The following is a 25,206-nucleotide window of genomic DNA, read 5'->3' on the forward strand; positions in this document are numbered from 1 at the left end:
ATTGTATTTACTCAATTGTATTTCAGCCTAGTTAACTGGGATGTGTAGGTAGAAATGTAATCCAAAGTTCTAGTACAATTTGTACAGTCTGTAAGGTAGCCATATGTGAAACATCTTCCATGATCCTAGTGAAACCATGTGAGATGTTGCATGTGATCTACAGCATTACCATCGATAACCAAAAAAATGGTAACGCATAAAATAATGAAGGTTGTAATGTGTGTCCATTTGTCATTGATTTACCAGATTATATTTCAGTTACTTCTGTTTTCTGATTGGCCTTTTTTTCAATAATGGACCTCTGTATAAAAAGTTACTAGTGCAAGAATACTATTTATAACCGTTGACCTCCATGCAACAATAAATATATGAGCTTGTAACGTAAGACAGGGCAAAGTATAACTGTATGTAGCGCTAATAGAACTTGGATGCTTTCATTCCTAATGCAAATCAGCACTCTTGTTGTTGGAATTGGTGAACTGATAAGGGGGATGTTAGGTATGAATAAGCAATATTCTATACTTTTTGTGACGTGTATTATGCCTGAATATTTTTTGCTATAATTTGAGGATTAATTCAGCTTTTTTGTCTGCAGGATTTCTGGAATCCCTGTGAAGGAAAGAGTACGCGTTTCTCAAAACTGGAAATATGGATGTTGCCAGTGCCATACAATACTCAAATGGAAACGCAAGCAAGTGTTTCTACTTTTTTTATCTTAACATTTAAAGCCATATTTAATAAAGTGTTCTTAATGTGATACTAAACAAACATGTTATTCTTACCTGCTCTATGGAATCGTTTTGCACAGAACAGCCTGGAACCTACTCTTCTCGGGTCCCCCTCTGGCGCTCCTTGATCTCCCCCCCCTGCTGAATGCCCCCAGAGCAAGTGTAAGACACTTTGGTTCTATAGACTTCAATGGAAGCTCTGCAGAAAAGCATGAATTGCGTTTTTGCTGCTTTTTTGATGCGTTTTGCATTTTAAATCTGCCTAGCAACAAGAAAAAGAAAGAAAATGCATCAAAAACAGATAAAAAAGTGTCAAAAACGCAGGTGCAATAAACACAAAACGCGACACAAAATTCAATGCAGAAATGGCTCAAACACAACCTGCATAGGTGTAAACCTAGCCTTATGGTGTAACATACAGAAATAAGACCCTTAAGAAATTTTATATTTTTACTGCTTTAAGAACTTTCCTGGACTTGGACTTTAATTTTAACCCCAAACATTATTAAGCCCCCGGTCACATCAGAGCTGATTTTGAAATCGTGTCACTTACAGTGAAGTGACCAATTTCAGTTGCGATTTGCAAGACATCTGACAGAGATGTTGTCACGGTCCCCCCTCTCACTCCCTCGCTTCCCCCCTCCCTTCCTCATTACATGTCCCTGCACCCACACATAGCCCACACAAAGTGGTGTGCCGGATGCCAGGGATCTGCCCCCTGCGGTGCGGTTCGCACCTCTCCTCAGTCAGACTCTGAGGAGTCTGACACCCTGTTGTGCCTGCACCTGGATTTTCCACATGGTGGCCACCTGGGTGTCTCTGCGCGCCCCCTCCCCTTGTCTCGGCGAGCACAGCGTGGCCCTGAGGTTCCCGCGCTCTGCGCCCGCTGGAGACAAAGGCCGCGCTCCCTGTGCACAGCCGGAGTGAGGGGGCGGGGCTTGTTGCCCCGGAAACCTGACGCCGGCTGGCCGTTGCCGGGGCAACCAGGATGTGTCCTGCTCGGGCGATAAAAAGACTGGAGCAGGAACCGAGGAGATAGTTCGTCCCCTGCTCGGGGCAGAGTGCTGTGAGGGGTCTGAGTTGAGGTCAGACCCCACAGCCAAGACCCTGCCAGACCCTGCAAGCCTGTCCACTGAGCACCCCTGCACCCTGCCTGCTGCTGAGTGTCCCTGGAAGCTGCTGAGTGTCCCTGCATGCTGTCCGCTGCTGAGTGCCCCTTAAATCTGCCGCTGAGTGTCCCTGCAAGCTGCCTGCTGCCGAGTGTCCCTGGAAGCCACCTGCCGCTGAGTGTCTGCAAGCCACCTACCGTGAGTGTCCCTGGAAGCTGCTTGCTGCTGAGTGTCCTCGCACGCTGCCCGCTGTGAGGGTCCCTGGAAGCCGCCTGCTACTGAGTATCCCTGCAAGCCGCCTGCCATGAGTGTCCCTGCAAACCATCTGCTGCTGAATGTCTGCAAGCCACCTACTGTGAGTGTCCCTGGAAGCTGCCTGCTGCTGAGTGTCTCTGGAAGCTGCCTGCTGCTGAATGTCTGCAAGCTGCCTACCGTGAGTGTCTGCAAGCCACCTACCGTGAGTGTCCCTGGAAGCTGCTTGCTGCTGAGTGTCCTCGCACGCTGCCTGCTGTGAGGGTCCCTGGAAGCCGCCTGCTACTGAGTATCCCTGCAAGCCGCCTGCCATGAGTGTCCCTGCAAACCATCTGCTGCTGAATGTCTGCAAGCCACCTACTGTGAGTGTCCCTGGAAGCTGCCTGCTGCTGAGTGTCTCTGGAAGCTGCCTGCTGCTGAATGTCTGCAAGCTGCCTACCGTGAGTGTCCATGGAAGCTGCCTGCTGCTGAGTGTCTGCAAGCCGCCTACCGTGAGTGTCCCTGGAAGCTGCCTGCTGCTGAGTGTCCCCGCACGCTGCCCGATGTGAGGGTCCCTGGAAGCCGCCTACTACTGAGTGTCCCTGGAAGCCGCCTGCTGCTGAGTGTCTGCAAGCCGCCTATCGTGAGTGTCCCTGGAAGCTGCTTGCTGCTGAGTGTCCTCGCACGCTGCCTGCTGTGAGGGTCCCTGGAAGCCGCCTGCTACTGAGTATCCCTGCAAGCCGCCTGCCATGAGTGTCCCTGCAAACCATCTGCTGCTGAATGTCTGCAAGCCACCTACTGTGAGTGTCCCTGGAAGCTGCCTGCTGCTGAGTGTCTCTGGAAGCTGCCTGCTGCTGAATGTCTGCAAGCTGCCTACCGTGAGTGTCCATGGAAGCTGCCTGCTGCTGAGTGTCTGCAAGCCGCCTACCGTGAGTGTCCCTGGAAGCTGCCTGCTGCTGAGTGTCCCCGCACGCTGCCCGATGTGAGGGTCCCTGGAAGCCGCCTACTACTGAGTGTCCCTGGAAGCCGCCTGCTGCTGAGTGTCTGCAAGCCGCCTATCGTGAGTGTCCCTGGAAGCTGCCTGCTGCTGAGTGTCTGCAAGCCGCCTACCGTGAGTGTCCCTGGAAGCTGCCTGCTGCTGAGTGTCCCCACATGCAGTCTGCAAGCCGCCTGCCGCTGAGTGTCCCTGGAAGCCGCCTGCTGCCGAGTGTCCCTGGAAGCTGCCTGCTGCTGAGTGTCCCTGGAAGCTGCCTGCTGCTGAGTGTCCCTGGAAGCCGCCTGCTGCTGAGTGTCTTCAAGCTGCCTACCGTGAGTGTCCCTGGAAGCTGCCTGCTGCTGAGTGTCTGCAAACCGCCTATCGTGAGTGTTCCTGGAAGCTGCCTGCTGCTGAGTGTCCCCGCACGCTGCCCGCTGTGAGGATCCCTGGAAGCCGCCTGCTACTGAGTGTCCCTGGAAGCCGCCTGCTGCTGAGTGTCTACAAGCCGATTTTTAAAAAATATAAATAAAGGATTTTATTACTAGTCGTTACTTTTGCACACTTTGCATCCTTGCATGGTTAGTCTGTAAGGCCTGTTATTTGTTAGAAGGCTTGGTCTGTCTTATTGTATGTTGGACTGATGAATCTGTGTAAATCCTAGTTTAAAAGAAAAATGGGGCTGCCATTGCTGCCCTCCTGAAGATGCTAACCATCACACTGAGCCACTTCCAATACTTTCAGAGTCACTGACCTAAACAAGTTTTCAGATCAGGAGAGTCAAACAAATTCCTTTTGTCTGCATTTGTCCAGGTCAGTATCTTCATTTTAGTTAGCATAAGAGAGTGTTATAATACCACCAGGTTTGTTTTTCTCATCTGTGTCCCATTGGGGTGATTTCCCTTCACTTCCTGTCCAACAACCAAAACAGAATGTTGGAGGAAAGTCCTTCAAAGTGGTATTAACAGATCTAGTGGTCCCATTGGAAGATTTTCCACTACTTACTGGTCTGGAAACCACCGAAAATGTGGATTTTTTAACTTTCACTTTCATCTCTCTAACGGGGCGCAATAATAACCTGACAGGTGTTCTAATCCCTCTTCACTCTGTTCAAAACGAAAAACAAGTTTTGAAGCCATATGTTCAGTGGGACAGCCAAGCAGTTTACAGAGTAAGAAATTGAAATGGTAGCCTCCTGCTCTTTAATGAAATGTTTCCTTAAAGTGGTTTTAAAGGCTAAAGGTTTTTACCTTAGTGTTATTTCTGCATTAAGGTAAAAAACTTTCCATGTTCAGCTCTTTCTCCTCAGCCCCCCCAAATACTTACCTGAGCCTGATCTTGATCCAGCTCTGCTCTCTCTCTCTCCCCTCAGAGCCAGTGGCACCTGCCGCTGCTGTCAGTCAAATCTTATGAGGAGGGAGTGGGGGGCCAGGCCGGGTCCGGTTGAGCTGTGCTATGTGTGCCAATAGATGCACACATGCCAGCTTAGGATTGAGTCTACACGAGTGCCCCTATAGCAAGCAACTTGATATGGGGGCACTCGGAAGGGAGGAGGAGCCAAGAGTGCCAGCGGGGGACCCCAGAAGAGGAGGTTTGAGGCTGCTCTGTGCAAAAACATTGCACAGAGCAGATAAGCATAACATATCTAATATTTTAATTAAAAAATAACCTTTACAATCACTTTAAAAGAGAATCTGGAATAAAGTAAAGAACTCAAACTCCTCTTATGAGAACTGCAGCTCTGTGAGTCTTAGACCACTTGCTAGTTCCAGGGAAGTGAAGTTGGCATTGTAACTGAAGTTGCTGACCAAGAACTAGTAAACACTGTTACTCCTCCTGCCCAGCCCTGACATCATTCATGCTGCTATGTAAAATTCCAATGATCTCAACTCTGGGTTCTTTCCCTGTTCCTAGAGGTGGAGTGCTGCCGAACCAGAGCCAGTGTGCCCAGTTACAATTTTGGTGACCCTTAGAAAATCTGAACCCAGTGCCCCATTTGTTCTTGTGTTTGATCACTCATGTTCCTGGCAGCAGTTCTGTTGGAGGTGGGTTAAAATATCAGGGCTGTTTGCAGAATTACAGAAAATTGAAATGACAAAAGAAAGAAGGCATATGTTACTGCAATGTGAGTACATTTACAGTTGCAAGAAAAAGTATGTGAACCCCTTGGGATTACGTGGAGTTTTGCATGAATTGGGCATAAAATGTGCTCTGAATGTCATCTAAGTCACAACAATAGAAGAACACAGTCTGCTGAACATAATACTACACAAACATTAGATGTTGCCATGGTTTAATTGCACATAACATGTAAGCATTCACAGTGCAGGGAGGAAAAAGTATGTGAACCTTTGGACTTAATAACTAGTTGACCCTCCTTTGGCAGCAATAACCTCAACCAAACGTTTCCTGTAGTTGCAGATCAGACCTGCACAACGATCTGGAGTCATTTTGGACCACTCCTCTTCACAAAACTGTTTCAGTGTAGCAATATTCTTGGGATGTCTGGTGTGAATCGCTCTCTTAAGGTCATGCCACAGCATTTCAATCGGGTTGAGGTCAGGACTCTGACTGGGCCACTCCAGAAGGCGTATTCTGTGCTGTTGCAGCCATTGTTTTGTTGAATTATTTGTATGCTTTGGGTCATTGTCCTGTTGCATCACCCATCCTCTGCGGAGCTTCAGTTGGCGGACAGATGGTCGTATGTTTTCCTGCAAAATGTCTTGATAAACTCTGGAATTCATTTTCCCATCAATGACAACAATCTGTCCAGGCCCTGAGGCAGCAGAGCAGCCCCAAACCATGATGCTCCCTCCGCCATGTTTTACAGTGGGGATGAGGTTTTGATGTTGGTGTGCTGTGCCTTTTTTTCTCCACACATAGTGTTGTGTGTTCTTCCCAAACAACTCAATCTTGGTTTCATCTGTCCACAGTATATTTTGCCAGTAGTGCTGTGGAACATCCAGGTGCTCTTTTGCAAACTTCAAACGTGCTGCTTTATTTTTTTTGGACAGCAATGGCTTCCTCTGTGGTGTCCTCCCATGTACTCCATTCTTGTTTCATGTTTTCCTTATTGTAGATGTGTCAACAAAAATGTTAGCATGTTGCAGAGATTTCTGTAGGTCTTTAGCTGACACTCTGGGATTCTTCTTTACCTCATGCAGCATTCTGCGCTGTGATCTTGCAGTCATTTTTACAGGACGACCACGCCTAGGGAGAGTAGCAACAGTGCTAAACTTTCTCCATTTGTAGACAGTCTGTCTTACCGTGGACACATGAACATCAAGGCTTTTGGAGATACTTTTGTAACCAGCTTCCAGCTTCATGCAAGTCAACAATTCTTGATCTTCTGAGAGCTCTTTTCTGCGAGGCATGGTGCACATCAGACAGTGTTTCTTGAAACCAGTAAACCCAAAACAGGTGTGTGTTTTTTAAGGGCAGGACAGCTGTCAGCAACACATCCAATATCATCACAGTGATTGGAGTCAAGGTTGGCTCACTCCTGGCTCCAATTAGCTCTGGGAGAAGTCATTAAGCTAGGGCCTCACATACCTTTTCCTCCCTGCACTGTAGTATGTGTAGTATTATGTTCAGCAGACTGTGTTCTTCTATTGTTGTGACTTAGATGACGTTCAGAGCACATTTTATGCCCAATTAATGCAAAACTCCACGTAATCCCAAGGGGTTCACATACTTTTTCTTGCAACTGTATGTGATATGTTAAGCCTTATATGTATAGGGTAGTGACTGGGTCAGTTTAAAGGGCTTTACTGCTTTAATATAGAAATTAACTTGAAGCAATATCTTCCCATCTAACACTTATCTACATGGTAAAAAGAAATGATGTGTCATATCCCTTATGTAGCTGTGAGAATTATTGCCAGATTTTTTGTAAGGTATGTGATAAAGTGAGACAGTTATGGCTTAGCTATTAATTTTCTCTCAGCAAATATTTGCTTACTCCTTTGATATACAGCTAAATTATACCATTTATATGATCCGACCTCCTCTGAAAATAACAGAGGCTTTTGTACTTTACCCCTTTAAAGTACTTACAGGTGCTGAGGAGGTGGAGGCTTCATTAGGATGTATAATACCAATGGGGAAATAAGAAATACACTAAAGTATAAGGCGGCACTTATTACAAGCTATTCTTTCATTTATCGTTCTTAAAGATATATGATGCAGTGTTAAGATATATGATCCAATTAAGAGCACTGAAAAAGAAGGTTCAGAGAGCAGGCCTCTTTGTAGCTGCCATTCTGCAGCACACTCTCTAAGATAAATAGATCAGAGCAGGATCTCTTGTCCCATAAAACATCTTCTGCTTCTGCCACTGACGCTTCATAATCATCTGTTTGTGATGACAGAGTTCGCCGGGAAATGACTCCACTGTCATTGAGAATCATTACGCTTTGCTTTGACTGTATAAATACTTGCAGGATGAGCAATGCTTTGCTTCTGCCATGCTGGGGACGTTACAATAACTCGTTTCTTGCTCTCAGGCAGAAACATTTTATTGAATGATCTTTAAGAAAACTGAATTGTATTTGAAATAAAATGATGGCAAGTAATGAAAAGCAACACTTTAAATAATAACAATAAAAACATGATTTGTTAGATGACCTTCTTAGAGCCCTGTTCCATGTACCAGCAAAGCTTCTTGGGTGATCCACTACTTTGAAGGGGTGCTGGCTTCAGAAATGCTTATCCAAACAGCACACCGAAGTGTGCAATGTGAAGGCGCCGCACGCAGTTTAACTCACACTGAGCAGTTGGTGAGCAGCTCCATTAAATTTCAAACTCAGTGATACTCATCACTCATTTCTGGTCCTATGTTGGGTATGTTTGTAAAGCTTGAGGTGCCTGTTGTCATGTGAAGACTGTTGCATCAACCAGACCATTTTGATTAGAATACGCAGTGGTGGGTCCACTATATGGACAAAATTTTGTAGACATACCTTTTATTCCTTTTTATTGATTTTTAATGAAGGGTACTGTTAATGCTACTGCATACAAATATATTTTAGACAATTGTGTGCTTTCAGCACACAATTGTGGCAGTAGTTTGGGGAAGGCCCTTCTCTATTCCAGTATAACTATGCCCCTGTGCACAAAGCTAGGTCCATAAAGACATTGTTTTTATGGTTTTGGTATGGTGTAGAGAACTCATGTGACTTGCACAAAGCCCTCACCTCAACGCTACTGAACACCTTCAAGATGAACTGGAACACCAATTACAAGCCAAGCCTTGCTTTGACTTAAAGGTAACAGATTTCCACAGACTCAAAATGTCGTAGAATGCCTTCCTGGAAGAATGGAGGTTAGTATAGTTGCAAAAAGGGGGTACAACACCATACTTACTGTATGCTTGTAGTTTTAGAATGGGATGCCTAAGAAGCTCATATAGGTGTGAAAGCCAAGTGTCCATAATATTTGGTTCGTACATTGTATGTCTTTGCCAACCAGAAAACAACCCCAGCTGATCATTTGGATGAATTTTATGATCACTCTGAGTTTATTGAGGTTTTATAAACTTTAACAGAAAAAAGCAAAATTCATCTACATAGACATTAACAATAGTAAAATACAAAACAAAATACAGAATTAGGGTCAGGGGGAAAAAAGTAAAAAAGGGGGAACACAATAATAAAAGGGGAGGGGGGGAAGATAATAAATAACACACACAAAAAAAGGTGGGGGGGTAAACAGACGTATAAATAAACAATAGTAAACAACAACATCCTGGATCTAGACGACAGCAGTGATTTACAGCAAGTACAATCTATAGATCTGGTAACCTGTACAATATAGGCGAATCTAGGCCCCAAGGGGTACAGATAGCAGAGGCAAGGAGAGCAACAAATTAATAGTAAACCTATACATGACAATAGAGATCAGCGCGGGGGGAAAAAGAATGGGGTGTACTAGCGATATCCATTGCCTTATCATCCTATCCAGTCTAGTGCCAAGGGAAAAAAAAAAGGAGGGGGGGATTAAAAAAGACGGGGGGATATAAGGGGTGGGAGAACAAGAATAGGCTCGCCCGAGGGAAGGTGCCCGGGGGGGTTGATAGACCAGTAGGGACCAGAGGGAAAGGAAACTCCAGTTCAAGCAGCCAAGAGCTTGCGAAGTACAGAGGACTCTCTGTATATATTCCATGGTGACAGCGTTCGTGAGTGTCCAGTTCCTGTACCAGGAGTCAATCCATACATTCAAGATCCATCTTCTCGACCCACTCTAAAAGGGTCGGAACACAGTGCGTTCTCCAATGGCGAGGGATGATCAGTCTGGCAGCCGTCAAACAATGACACAGAAGTCCACGTTTAATGTTTGAAAGAGAAAGGTAGAGTAGAAAGCAGAACAACCTGTGGCATATTTGGGACTGTCCGATCTGTAACTGCAGTGTAGACACGCAAGATAAGATCCCAGTAGGCATGGATAGGGGGACATTCCCACCAGACATGGAGCAAGGATCCATGGGCAGCGTGACAGCACCAGCAGAGATCAGGGGTAGAAGGGTAAATCCTGTGGAGTAGGGTGGGGCATCTATACCACCAAGTGAGCAGTTTAAAATTTGTTTCCTGTGCTTTTCTGGTCAGGGACAAACAATGGGTGAGAACAAATGACTTCAGCCAGTCATTGTCTGATATCTGAGCATCAAGATCAGCTGCCCATCTAGATGTGTATGATGGGAGGTCTGGATGAATCCTAGAGAGGAGGATCTGATAGACTACAGAAATAGGATGCAGGGGAGGAAGATCTTGATGGAGCAAGGATTCAAGAGATGTAAGATCTCTGGTCAGTAAGTCTACATTAGAAAACGTATGTAGAAAAGATCAAAGTTGCCTATATTCCATCCAGTGGGCAAAAGAGGTCTGTCCCAGGGCGCAAGAAGGTTGGATGAGTTTTAAAAGGTCCAGGCTGGCTGTTTTAAATCTAGTTACTCACTAATATTTTCCCCACAATATGACAAGTACACTTTCAGCCCATGATACAGTTATACACACTTGAATGATATGAACATTCATGTTCATGCAATAACTGTTTAAAACACAATCTGTTCACCTCATATTTATAGCAAGCTTTTTTCTTTTGTTTTGGGTAAAGGGGACAGCTTTTGGAACTTTGTAACATAAAATAGCTCAGCTTCCCATTTCAACCCATGCTGTTTTCATCATTCTCTTGATGACTCATAAAAGTATTTTGGATATTTAAAAAATGACTCCAATTGTGTGTTAGAATGACAAATTTGTATTTTTACAATAGGTTCTTTATGTACTGAATACGTCATTTTATAGTTTTGCAGTAATTTTATGTGCCGAATTGGTGAAATAGGCACACAAGGTCCTGGTGCACTGCTCTGTTCAGCTGTTCTCTCAAGTGTCCATCACAGAACCTATAATTAAAACTTGTCCACTTGTGAGAGTTTTAAAATAAGAGGAAATCCACATGCAAAAGCCCCAAACCACCTTGAAATCAAGTGTGCCAGTTCCCTTACCAAATGGTAGTGATCTCCAAATTATAGGAGATCAACAGTACGGAAACCATCCAATCAAGGGTCACTAAACTAAATACCACAGACTCCAGAGTCTCCACGGTCCTCCACTGGTTATCCAAAGATCACTCCTCAGAACAGGGATAAATGGAGGAAAGAGCAAAGGACCTTGGCAAGAAGCACAGGAATTAAACCCAAAAAGAATTTTGCACTTAGTGCAAAGTCCATCCCCCTATGTCACTGTGGGTACCTCAAGTGGTATAACCGCAATGCACATCTGGGAAAATATGAGATATGATTATGACAGTTTGCAGATACAGTATGTATTTCACATCTAAGAAGCTTGTCATAGATATATGAGCATTTCTACAGATAAAGATGCTCATAGCTAGGATAGTGAGACATAAAAACAGCATGTAAAAGAGGAAACCGCTACCCAGGTAAGAAACATGCAGCTGGAAATATGCAAGTTTCCATTGTGACTTGTTTTGGAAGGTGCATACACCGAGGCTATCATCCTTATCCTTGATTTATGATTGTGTAAGTCACTGACACAAAACAAACTTGGAAGTATCAAGTGTCTAACATCTGATAAGCAAATACTTGTCCCTGGTTGGTAACTAAAGCCAGCCATAGTCTGTTCGAATCTTGGCCATTTCAACAGGGCCTGGCTGAGATTTGAACCATGTATGGGCAGGCTGAATGTACCCAAGTTGATAGATCGATCAACTAGGGTACAACCAACCTGTTGGATTTTACATGCGATTACTGCTAGTGGCTAATCACTGTTTTTTCCTGGCGGGGGGAGTCATCCACACTGGCTCACCAGGAGGGATTCCCTCTTTCCACACTGGCTCACTAGGAGGGATTCCCCCATCAAAACTGACTGTGTTGATGGGGGAATTAAGCAATTTTCTTTCCTGCAACCTGTGGTTACAATAAAGAAAATCGCTCTATCTATGACCAGCTTAGGCACACTGTAAAGAAAAGATAAGGACTGATAGCTTCATGGTATGCACCTTCAAAACTGAACTCAATTCTTATATTTTTGTCCTGACAGGTTCATCTTTGTAGCAATGCCTCTGTAAACCAATGATTACACAAAAAATGATAACTGTAGTATAGTAACAGAGGCCAGCGTGAGCCTAGCCAGGGGCGGACTGACAACTCACAGGGCCCCCGGGCAATAGGGGATCATGGGGCCCCTGTGTCCTTGCCCAAACAAAAAAGCCTATGAAAAAGGTAGCAGGGGCATCTCATGGGGCCCCCTACTGACCCCGGGCCCTCGGGCAGTGCCCGAGTTTCCAAATGGTCAGTCCGCCCCTGGGGCCTGCATATGTCCAAATTGAAAGTCAACGGCTACAAATAATGTAGCTGCAGACAGCTTTTAGAAATTAGGTACTAACCACTGCATAGGATTCGAGTGATGTCTTTCTGCAGCCGATTCTTCTCACCATTGCATGTCCCAGATGTTGCCATCATGGATTTGGAAGCTGGCTGTGACTTCCTGATGCATCACAGCCGGTTCCTTACTTCGCATACCCAAGATCCCGTGATGCAGATAGTCTGGTTGTACATCCTTCTGGGACAAGTGATGTGTCTCAGGAGGCTGTGGGTGGAGAGGGGGTGGGGTGAGCAAACCCATCCTCACCTAGGTGAAGATTGTGAAAGTCAGAGTGGGTACTAAAAAAAACAACACTATTCCCCCCAGAAAACCTGCTACTCAGTTACAGGCTGGAGGAAGGGATTGAACCAGCAGTGCTTCACCTTTTGAGTTATATTCTGATTTAAAGCATATCTAAACCCAAGACTTTAATAAATTTAAGCTTAGTAGGTCTTAGATGAGTTGGCTGCATTAGTTTTCATTTTTTCCAGGGTTGTTCCTTTATTTTCCCTTGATGATCCTGCAATTGTATCTATAGCAGCAGCCATGGTTGTCAAACAGGCTGAACTTCAAACATGTCTGCCTTTGTTCTCCATTACATTGATGGGACTAGGCATTTATACAATAAAGTTAAGATTGTTTGCGGGTTCTTTTTCAGCACACAGGAAATTACAATGACACTGTATTTCTAGCAAGATCAACAGGTATATTATACCTATGTATGTATAAGTATATTATAGTCTGAAAAATGAAAACTAATACAGCTACATCATCTAAGGACTGAAAATCTGCAATATATTAAATGTTTTTATAAGATTTAGATAAAGTTTGTTGGGGACTAAACGTTGCACTTCACCAGCTGGGTGACAGGACAGTAGTTGTATTTTTTTCCACGTATTTGGTACCTGAATTATACTTCTGTGTTTGTATGTTAAAAGTTTGTCAGCTGTTGTTTGTCATACATTTATGTACTTAATCTGCTTTATTTTACTGTCTTTCTTAATCATCTCTTCTGTTATACCTGGAAGCATAAATTAGTATCTTGGAAGTTTAGGGAAGCAATAAATTACTTCTTAAGTAGGAGGATTAAAGAATCCTTGTGGTTTGTGGTATTTTTTTCACCTGTGCTTAGTTACCCCACTCATTGTCCTGCATGATAGAAATCGGATTTGTGGTTTTACAAATCTTAGGATTCAAGACTAATTTCAAGCCAGCAGTCAGCCTGGTTGAAATCTGAGGTGATGATACGCAAAGCTGCAGTTCTAGACTGTATGCACACATATTTATTTCATCCATGTGTTAATGAAATCCTTAAAGAAGAATTCCAGGTATGGGTACTTTAAATTCAGTCACATTGGTCCAGCTTGGACCAGTATACAGTGGATATAAAGTCTACACACCCCTGTTAAAATGTCAGGTTTCTGTGATGAAAAAAAATGAGACAAAGATAAATCATTTCAGAACGTTTTCCACCTTTAATGTAGCCTATAAACAGAATTAACCAATCACATTCAGAATCATGTTAAATAGGAGTCAGTACACACCTGCCATCATTTAAAGTGCCTCTGATTAACCCCAAATAAAGTTCAGCTGTTCTAGTAGGTCTTTTCTGATATTTTCTTAGTCGCATCCTACAGCAAAAGCCATGGTCCACAGAGAGCTTCCAAACCATCAGAGTGATCTCATTATTCAAAGGTATCAGTGAGGAGAAGGGTACGAAAGAATTTCCAAGGCATTAGATACGTATACCATGGAACACAGTGAACACAGTCATCATCAAGTGAAGAAAATATGTCGCAACAGTGACATTACTAAGAACTGGACATCCCTCCAAAATGGATGAAAAGATGAGAGGAAAACTGGTCTGGGAGGCTGCCAAGAGGCCTACAGCAACATTAAAGGAGCTGCAGGAATATCTGGCAAGTACTGGCTGTGTGGTACATGTGACAACAGTCTCCCGTATTCTTCATATGTCTGGGCTATGGGGTAGAGTGGCAAGATGGAAACCTTTTCTTATGAAGAAAAACATCCAAGCCCAGCTAAATTTTGTAAAAACCTTTTCTTCAGCTGGAACAGGGTCATTAGTCAAGGTAGAGGGAATTATGAACAGTTCCAAATACCAGTCAATATTGGCACAAAACCTTTAGGCTTCTGCTAGGAAGCTGAACATGAAGAGGAACTTCATCTGACAATGACCCAAAACATACATCCAAATCAACAAAGGAATGGTTCACCAGAAGAAGATGAAAGATTTGGAATGGCCCAGCCAGAGCCCAGACCTGAATCTAATGGAAAATCTGTGGGGTGATCTGAAGAGGGGTGTGCACAGGAGATGCCCTCACAATCTGACAGATTTGGAGTGTTTTTGCAAGGAAGAGTGGGCAAATATTGCCAAGTCAAGATGTGCCATGCTGATAGACTCATCCCCAAAAAGACTGAGTGCTGGAATCAAATCAAAAGGTGCTTTAACAAAGGATTAGTGTATGCATGTGCATACTTATGCAACCATATTATTTTAGTTTTTTATTTTTACTTTCCTCCACCTAAAAGATTTCAGTTTGTTGGTTAACTGAGTTGTACAGTTTATAGGTTACATTAAAGGTGGAAAAAGGTCTGAAATTATTTATCTTTGTCTCATTTTTTTACATCAGAGAAACCTGACATTTTAACAGGGGTGTGTAGACTTTTTATATCCACTGTATGTATCAATATACCATCCTATAAGAAGTTAAAAACAGCACTACTATTAGGTGTTCGGAAATATAAAGTGAGATTAATGGAAAAAACTTTTATGTGCCAAATAAAGTGCCTGATAAGTACTTGTCATACAGATCAAATTCTATTACAAGAGTTTTGTTTTGTTGCGTTTTGTCACATCTGGATGTCGTCAGGAAGCAGTACTGCTCCCTGACAATGTCAGATGTGCCGAAACATGTAGGGAAAGGCTTTCAGCAAGTATCGTCATTTCCACTCTTGGGTGGAATGCACACTGGCTCTTATGGATAGCAGAGCAGCAGCGCTCCCTCATCACACAGTAGGCTGGTCATTCCAGGTGCCAGACACGCACTTTCTATGTGAGTGTATTTTATTGTATGTTGAATATAGTGTATGATAAAGTTGGTAAATTATGAGGTTCTTCTCCTGGTCTTTGTCTCCACTTGGGGTATAACTGATTACCATAAGAGGTTGTGGTTGTTTCTTCTGAGAGGTTTTGGAGGTCAAAGGGAGGTGAAGAGTCACTGGTGGAGACAAGAGGGTGGCCTAAATATATCAAAATGGATGTGGAGAGTGTCTTCTTAAGGTGCGTCTACACCATCTTATTTATAAGTGGTTAGTTTAGTCTGTTGAGTGAGCACTTTGAAGGAGCACTTCCGGGCACATGTGTTTTAATTCTGTGTTGGAGAAGGGTTGGCACTGAAGATATATGAACACATGTGGAGAACTTGCTCACACTAGGATATGTTTATGAATTTTTTTTCACACGGTGTGGCACTATTGCACTTTAAAACCAATTTTTGCACATACAGTAATTGTTGTCATATAACATATAAGGTTTATACTAATGCACTTTCATGAGAGTTGAGTCACATATCATTTTTTTTGCTGCAAAAGGTATATGTATTTATGTTAAACTTTTATATGTTTTATTGCATTGTAAAAGTTTTTTTTTTTTTAAGATTGATTATACTCGTGTAGTAGAATTTGATATGTAAGACAATAGGTGTTTATTTGGCACTTTATTCGGCATGTAACACATTTAATAAGTTAATCTCACTTTATATTTCTGAACACCTAATGGTAAAGCTGTTCTTCAGTTCTTATAACATTGGCAATTGAATGTATTGGTTGCACTCCACTTTTTGGGAATTGAGGTATTGTTTGGGATCTCTACTTTAAATAGTCCCCACTCTCATCCTATCCCTCAGTGTACTTTTTGATTCACCTGAATTAGAGAATCTGGGTTTTGGGTAATGCATAAAACTGGTCTTTCGGACCAGCAGATCCTGCTATTTGGCGAATTGTGGCCAGGGTGGGAATTAGGCTTTTTTTCTTCCCCCCCCCCCCTTGTGCCAACTATATCCTTCATAGTCTCAAATATTTGCTTCCAGATTCCCTCATCTGATAATCCTCATTTTAAACAGTAAAAGCCCTGCATGTGTGTGTGGCTCTTTTCCTCCTTGTACAAAAGTACCAATTTTAATAAGTCCTGCACTTCCCTGAAAGGCCTGCATGCAGGACACTCTGTTAACCAGCTGCAGAGTTCCCCTTAGTGGATAGTGTAGATCTGGAGACCTTTGTGGGACCTAATTACTGGAGGATAGATCCCCTTCCTAGTCTGTATGAGATTAATTAATGCTAGTGCTAGTACATTGATTCCTACCCCTAGCTCTTAGGCAGGTGATTTTGCCTTGGCTAAGTTTAATGATTCCTAAAATCATATATATCAAGTTTGATCAGGTAGATTGCAATGGGGCTACCATACTCCTAAAACACCTTTGGTGTGAGATGGAAGGACTCTTTCTTCTCACCCTTTTGGTCACAAAGTCCTTGTAAGTCAGTTTGCATTACATTATATTTTTGCCCTGCCTTCTCTTTTTATAGGTGTTGTGGCTCACATTTTATTAAAGGGATTTAGGATGCTACCCTTCCTTTTTCAGCTTAAGGATTTTTCTTCCCTCTTTCCATTTAAATTTGCTGCTGAGAAGGCTATCTTATCCTAAGGTAATATCCTTGATATTTATCCCTCGCCCTGAAGTCAGCGATTAGGGGTGTACTACTAAAGCCCCCAGCTGTTAACTGGTCGGTCCTATGGCCTGGACATACCAGATTTGTCATAGGCTTTGGCCTTTACCATAGTAAACATTATTGTGCCCACCTTAGCTGTCGATCTAAGTTTTTTCTTCTGTTCAGGTAGATTGCTGTTCTGCTTGTTTTATTTCTGGTGGATGATTGGCTCTTCTCCACAATATTAGATGACATTCGTCATTCTTTTAGGTAGCAGTTTCTGTCTAGTGGTAATCACATGTCCTGGTTTGGAGCACCAGGGTCATCCTCTGTGTCTTTCCTTGGCCGTGGCAATTTCCAAATTTGCTTTGGTTCTTCTTCATTTAGCCTTTGTTCAGGTATTGATTCCTTCACATACTTTTATAGTAAGGATTTCTTTATCTGTTGGCTGTCTCAGTGACTGTTGCCCACCCTTCAGTTAGACTGTTTTGGACATGCCAAATGTCTAAGAATTGACATTCCTGTGTCCTTCAATGGATGATAAACAAAATAAGATTTTTGTACTTACCTTTTTGCTAAAGACCCTCTGTGTTATTGCTGGCCAGATGTACTACTTACACACAAAACTGAAGCATGTTGATTGAAGGCGCCGTTATACCAGGGCTTGCTTAAGATTTTTTATTTTCAAGTGTCTAAACCTCCTGTGTATAACCCAGTGTCTAGTAATTACACAGTTCCTATGTCTTTCAATGAAAATTAAAGAAAGTACAAAAATTTAATTTTTTGCTTATGGTTACTGCTTGTTAACATCAAAAGAAGTTGTTTTAAGTAGAAATAAGTGAATAAAATAAGATATTGACATATCTTAGGATCACAGGAGTTTAAATGAAACGTGTCCATACAAAGATATGGACAACGTCATCTCTGTTCTCTGAGGATATCTTGGCTTTGCTATCTAGTGTGGGGTCACTGAACTGAACCTGGTATATATTTCAATTTCAATTTTCACAGAAATGTTTCAAAATTTAAGAACGGCCATAAGGACATAGCAGAGTGAATAGTCATACAAAGTGAGTAGAAGGTTTATTATATAAGTGATGGAATTTAGAGAATACATCAAATTGGTTACATTCAGAAAATTGTGTAAATGTCAGCATGAGATTTAAAGAAAAATTATAGTGTATTTTCGTTGATCTCATATTTTGAATTATTATTGCTGTATTTATCATGAAGCTAAACTCCAGACAGATTCAGAACACAAATTACTGCATCTTTGTATTTAATGAACTATCAATAAAATTGTTTGTAAATGTAAGCAGTGTAAGTACCTGTGACCTGGAAGCAGCCTCTTGCAATCCACTGTACAACAGAGCTCAGACTGTGAGAGGGAGAATCAGCAAAAGGAGTCAGTTATGCTGCAGTACTCATATACTATTAAAGAACATGCTTAAGAAGAACAGTGAGCAGAGTGACAGAGAGATGAGCTTATTGGTGCAGGCTTAATCATCACCCCTGCTTAACAGCTGCTTAGGTAAGACATCAGCTATACAGGTAGTGCATTATTCTCTACCTGAGTCACCTGAATCATAAGCAGCCCATAGATTATTCTTTTTCTTTTTCATTCAACTAGGGCAGGAGTGTCAAACTGTCGGCTCTACAGCTGTTGTGAAACTACAAGTCCCATCATGCCTCTGCCTTTGGGAGTCATGCTTGTAACTGTCAATCTTGCAATCTTGTCAGACTTGTAGTTTGGCAACAGCTGGAGGGCCACCAGTTTGACACCCGTGAACTAGGAGGTTGAATGAAAACCAAATGACCAGATTCCCCCATCCCATCCACACATTCAAGGTGAATGGGGGAATCCTCCCCACAGTGCCTTTGTATTCTGACAGTGGGGAGACTTCCCCACTGTCAAAATAAGCTGATCGGGGCTGCCAGCTACAGCTGGCAGTGCTGACTGAGTGGGAAAAAATCCAGCAGGGTGGTGGTACAGAAGTCGATCTGTAGATTGACTTCCGTAAACCACCCTGCCCATACATGGAACAAAATTTGCCCCGTCCCTGCCGAACTGGATGAATTCAATCTATGCATGGGCGGCTTTAGACTTGCATTGTGGAACAGGAATTCACAACCATTGTGTAGATCTGTGAAGGAAGACATGCCAGATGGGTAATGTGGAAATATGGCTGACCCAGTTAACACCAGGTAATATAATGACAAATGTTTCACAAAAAGAAGTGTTTTTTTTTTCACTCAGTTTATCTAAATATTAATTGAAAAATCTGTGCAATCCCTTTAAATGAGTCAAATAGGATTTCACATGGAAGTGTAATAGCTAAAGTGGCATTTTGTTTTATAGTAATAATGCTGAATAATATTATGTCTGCTAGACTCCACAGATAAGAGGGAAAAGACTGTACAAGTAGAAAAAAATGATTGTTGAATTCTATTAAGATCATTTTATGAACAACAAAACACCACAATTTGGAACAACTTTGTATAAAGTTAAAATACCATTAATTGTTAGACATGCTAATTAAATCATCCATGGGATAACAAGTAAAATGAAATTTGCCTGCCCTATCAAGCAGTTCCAAGTATACTTTACATTCCTCTTGTACAGAAGTGACCACACCCTTCCTATTTTAATTAGATCAAAAACCAGCTTTATCCAAAATCTCCCAAGCCTCAATGATGTAATGCATGCTTGTCTTGGAACCAATATTTTCCTGTTGTCTTTCTTTTATGACTTTAACATTGTTTTGCCCTTACTCATTCTTCTTGGCATTTAATTAAAGCTCCTTCTTTTCATTCTTTCAGTTTAATGCCCTGGTTGCAAGTAGATGGCGACTTGTTATATCTTACTCAGGCTGAAGAAATCCGAGCTTACCAGCTGCGTGCCAATGGCAATGGACTTCACAGACGACCCTACGCTGTGTTTCTGGGTCATCAGGAGGATGTGTGTCGCTTTGTAGTCACCAATTCTCACATAGTCAGTGGAGGAGGGTAGGTTGACATACCCTGTATGTTTGACATAATGGGATGTACTGAAATATTTTTCTACACTGCATGTTTCTCAGCTTGTAGAAATAGTAAGGGTATCATTTAAATTTTTTTGCAGATCCCACTCTGGAGTTGGCATTAGTTTGTGGATCAACTCATAATTCTCCAGGTTCTCTTATGCATGTCCAGTTTTCTCCCATAAAAGAAAACCTTAATGTCAAGAGTATATATATGCTCTTTGAAGCAGTAACATGTTTTGGTTTTGTCCACAGGGTGATTGTCATGACTCCCACACACCTACCATTCTATTACAGAATTCTGTCTCATTTGGTGTTGACACTGAACAGTATAATTTCCCCTTTCTCTGCTGCATTTTACATAGACATTTTGTGACAAATAAAGAACATAATGACAGAGGCACAAAATGCATATAATATTTGAGCCTAGATAGTAGAGTTCCTGGTTCTGTTTATATTGCACTAATACAGTGCATCTTGAAAGTGTTCACAGCGCATAACGTTTTACACATTTTGTTATGTTACAGCCTTATTCCAAAATGGATTAAATTTATTTTTTTTCTCAACATTCTACAAACAATACCCCATGATGACAACGTGAAAGAAGTTTGTTTTGAAATCTTTGCAATTTATTAAAAAAAAAAAAAAAAAAACCACATGTACATAAGTATTCACAGCCTTTGCCACGACACTCAAAATTGAGTGCTGGTGCATCCTGTTCCCACTGATCATCCTTGAGATGTTTCCACAACTTGATTGGAGTCCACCTGTGGGAAATTCAGTTGATTGGACATGATTAGAAAAGGCATAAACCTGTCTATATAAGGTCCCACAGTTCACAGTGCATGTCAGAGCACAAACCAAGCCATGAAGTCCAAGGAATTGTCCGTAGACCTCCGAGACAGGATTGTATCAAGGCACAGATCTGTGGAAGGGTACAGAAATATGTCTGCAGCATTGAAGGTCCCAATGAGCACAGTGACCTCCATCATCCATAAATGGAAGAAGTTTGGAACCACCAGGAATCTTTCTAGAATGGGCTGCCCGGCCAAAATGAGCGATCATGGGAGAAGGGCCTTAGCCAGGGAGGTAACCAAGCACCTGATGGTCACTCTGAAAGATCTTCCAAAAGAACAACCATCTCTGTAGCACTCCACCAATCAAGCCTGTATGGTAAAGTGGCCAGACAGAAGCCACCCCTGAGTAAAAGGCAAATGGCAGCCCACCTGGAGTTAGCTAAAGAAAAGATTGAACTCTTTGGCCTAAATGGCAAGCGTCATGTCTGGAAGAAACCAGGCACCACTCACCACCTGGCCAATACCATCCCTACAGTGAAGCATGGTGGTGAAAGCATCATGCTGTAGGGATGTTTTTCAGGAGCAGGAACTGGGAGACTAGTCAGGATTGAAGGAAAGATGAATGCAGCAATGTACAGAGACATCCTTGATGAAAACCTGTTCCAGAGCGCTCTGGACCTTAGACTGGGGCAACGGTTCATCTTTCAACAGGACAACGACCCTAAGCAGACATCCCACATAACAAAGGAGTGGCTACGGGCCAACTCTGTGAATGTCCTGGAGTGGCCCAGCCAGAGCCCAGACTTGAACCCGATTGAACATCTCTGGAGAGATCTGAAAATGGCTGTGCACTGACGCTCCCCATCCAACCTGATGGAGCTTGAGAGGTACAGCAAAGAAGAATAGGAGAAATTGCCCAAAAATAGGTGTGCCAAGCTTGTAGCATCATACTCAGAACGACTTGAGGCTGTAATTGGTGCTAAAGGTGCTTCAACAAAATATTGAGCAAAGGCTGTGAATACTTATGTACCTGTGTTTTTTTATTTTTTTTTATTTTTAATAAATTGCAAAGATTTCAAAATGAACTTCTTTCACATTATCATTATGGGGTATTGTATGTAGAATGTTGAGGGAAAAAAATGAATTTAATCCATTTTGGAATAAGGCTGTAACATAACAAAATGTGGCAAAAGTTAAGCACTGTGAATACTGTCTGGATGCACTGTATTTACCATAATACTGTGCCAGTTCTTTCAGCAAATTGTGCATGCACCTGAAAAGTTTTAGTATATATGGCTTGCTATTGTAAGGCTTATCTACTGGTGCTCATGACAAAATTCTATATGGCAATCATGAATATAATGCTTTTGGGCTCTGTCTACAAAGTTATAATTCTGTAGAGTTATTTTAGTTTTTATATGCAGCATTTGTTAAATATGTTTGATATTTACATTATAGCTGGTAGACCTTGTTCAATGTTAAAAAAAAAAAAACACAGGAAAAGAGCTCTGTAGTTTAGCAGGTCCTTTACATGGCTCTTGGTGATAAAATTCTCCCATTAATAGCATCCAAGGTGCTATTGTTTGTCATTCTTCTGTCATGGCATTTGTAGAGGTTTTTTGATCTTTTCTGTGTAGTTTCCATTCGTCATGGAAGGTTAGCACTTTTGCCCTGACACGTAGAAATAAGACAATGTAGTTCTTCAAAGGTACAGTGTATCCAAAGCCTAAACCTAGACTGAGGTCATGGCTTTTTGAAGATCCACACTAAAATGTCAGGGTGAGCACAGGAGAGTTAGGAGATAATCCTCTTCATAAAGGAGATAAATGGTCTGACTCTTTGTAAGCCAAGCTCTGTTGCAGTGCTTAAAGGTGAGTTCAGTGATTGAGCTTGCCGAGGCAGGTAAGAAGTGCAGCATTGCTGCATCCACTTGCGCTTTTTATAGTCAGATGCATAGGAAAAAAAGTTGAGATTTTGGCCTTTGAGTCTTTTGCTATCCTTAAAATGGCATAAAAAGTTATTTGGGATTCTTTATTAGATTCTTAATTGTCTTAAGTTGAAAGAAGTATTCCCAGGCATGCTGGAGAATTAGATCAGTCACATCTTCCTTAACAGAATTGTTAAAAACGTACTATTGATTATCTTTATTCCTTTTGATTTAAATTTCTAGTCCTTTGACATCACTTTTTTTTATTGAAGATTGAGGAAATTTGGCAGTCAGTGTACAGTGTGTGTAAAAAAAAAAGTGAAAAATAAAGACTGAGATTGAGCTCTGCAGTCATTTTGCAGCATTTTTATTATTCCGGGTCACAATCCTGCACAATTTCCTTTTGTCTCTTTCATTCAGTTTTCAGTCAGTTGACCATGTCGATCATGCTTATGCTTATCAGATAATGTTTTCCCGGAAAATGTATATGCCATCATAACCTTTGATACTGTACCTCGCGACACGGCAAATACATTGGCAACTTCAGTCACAGAGGCACCTGCTAAGCGTCCAACAATTTGCCCTCTTTGAAGCTCGTTGTCTCATCACACAGCGGAAGCAAAGAATATTACATCACTTCCGCTGTCAATGCAAAACTTGTCGTCACTTTCACACCTGCAAATTATATATCCATATTTTTATCTAACACACATATATATATATATATATATATATATATATATATATACATTTCCTTAGTCTTCAAATTTCTAAATCTGGAGTTCAGCTGTGCCAAATAGCCATCAGCTTCAAGCATCCCGGTCTTCTCGAAGTTGGTAAGACAGCTGATTAGTGAAGAGCCAGGTTAGGGTAGGTGTAGACATGTCTTCGTCAGGTGCTTACACAGCATTGCACTTAGCAGCCCAGTCCCTATTGTAGAATTTGGAAGCACTGCTGGTAAAGTTCAGCTGACCCTAAAAATAGCGTGAGGGATGGCTGCTTTAATTCCCGTATGGACTGTGCTGGGATAGCCAGAAGGAGGCAACCAGCTGTAAACATTAAATGTTTCTTTTAATTTACACACATGCAATGGAAGAGCAAAAGTTGGAAGCTTTCCCTTACCTCATTGAAAAACTAAAATGCAATAGCTATTCAGTTCTTCTGTCTATACATATTCCCTGATTACACATCCCATTATGTGATAAGTTGACCATTCAATATTTTAGTCAAACCTGTCAAACATAGATAACTGACTTATGGAAGAGTTTGCTGTCAGGTTTTTCATTGTTCAAATTCTGGAGATTTTTTTCTCACTTTCTGTTCTGATGCCAGTTGTCACTATATAAAGATATACCATTAACACTTATCACCAGAGTAGGAAGAAAGGGAAAATCTCCCAACAATGATAAGAGTCCTGGTGTTAACTAACAAAGTTGTGATTTCCCCTCGCTTCAGGAAGGGTTGGAACAGTTTTGCCACTTACATTATGCTTATGTCATGTCTGTGATTTGGTGAGTACTGATGTCAGACACAGGCAGGCATCTAGCATTTTCAGAAGGCCAACAATGGCAGCTGGTACTTCTCTTATACCATTTTTACTTTTACATGCTTTTTTAAGGTCAGCCATAGCCATAACAGAGTGGTAGGATGGTCAGGAACTGAAATATATGATGGCCATCCCTTCTATAAATCATAACATTTGATTTGGCTAACCATTTATGCATGTGCTATGTTGAGGGGACGATGGAGGTGTGTTGAGATGCTGGCAGATTATCAGGGGGGAAAATCAAGCCAAGAACATATTTTATGAAATGTATGATTGTTCCTCCCTCCAGGGGTTCTTGGCTGTTGGGCATCTCACTGCCCCATAGGCAAAAATGTCATATGTATGGGTAAACTAAAGGAAGCCTGAAGTAAAAGAGATGTATGGGCTGTTGACCATGAAATGTAGAAAACCTTAAGTAGTTATGAGAATATTTAAAAAAGACCTATATTATCATCCTTATTCTATTAGCGAGTTCTTATTCATAGAGGCTACTTTTTTAAGGTGCCCCTGATAGAAATACAGGGCCTAACCATTGCTAACCATTTTCTGAAAATGCAAGTTTCCTGGCTGTCTGTGGCTTCAGTACATTCTGAGTCATTGACCATGATCAAGTATGCAGCAAGTGAAGTGAAAAGACCTGACCTGCATGCTTGTTCTGGGTCATTGATGCAAAAGTACTGAAGCCATGGGATCAGTGTAACGAACAAACAATCAGCTTTTTTAACAAGGGGAAGCCAGAAGAAACAGCCTACCTATCTCGCTCATGACTGGCTCCTTTCAATTTTTACGTATACCTAAACTCACCATATAAAATAACCCTGATGCAATTACACACATATAGAAGAGGAAAAAAATAGAGCACGGTTGTATCCCCTGTTCCTCCTCAGATACTCCGTTCACAAACTCCCTAGCATGTCATATATGCACAGACTTGAATTAGAACCTTCTGCATCTTGTTTGTCAGTCATAGGGATGCAATGGTTGGGACGGGTGCAGACACAACATGGCTCCCATCGACCCCTAGTCATCTTAGAGCAGGGCGGGCACAGACAATACGTTATTCTGGGTGTCTGGTTTAGTAGATCAAGCCGTTTGCATATTGGCAGCCCTCCCAGCTTTAGAAACTGAAACTAAATTAGTAGGTTATGTTTGGAGGTCAGAACAGCTCTGCCATTAGCAACTTTAGAAAAGTAGATCAGAAAAAAAGACTTCAAATGCTATATTATAAATAATGTTCTGTTAAAATCTAATGTGGTGTTTAATGTTTG

General features: G+C 41.9%; 1 protein-coding gene across 2 annotated transcripts in view; it reads left to right on the forward strand.

The window, feature by feature from the left end:
* FBXW4 (F-box and WD repeat domain containing 4) overlaps nt 1–25,206 on the forward strand; it is a 216,740-nt gene that overhangs the window by 42,568 nt on the left and 148,966 nt on the right. For both annotated transcript variants that reach the window (XM_089683269.1, XM_089683267.1), the window contains exons 2-3: nt 596–691; nt 19,469–19,654. In XM_089683269.1, the coding sequence (XP_089539395.1) occupies nt 596–691; nt 19,469–19,654 (282 nt within the window). The remainder of the gene's footprint in view (nt 1–595; nt 692–19,468; nt 19,655–25,206) is intronic.

The sequence above is a fragment of the Staurois parvus genome, unplaced genomic scaffold (genome assembly GCF_062004578.1).
Source record: "Staurois parvus isolate SC_StPar_1 unplaced genomic scaffold, SC_StPar_1.0 ptg000303l, whole genome shotgun sequence".
Taxonomy (NCBI): domain Eukaryota; kingdom Metazoa; phylum Chordata; class Amphibia; order Anura; family Ranidae; genus Staurois; species Staurois parvus.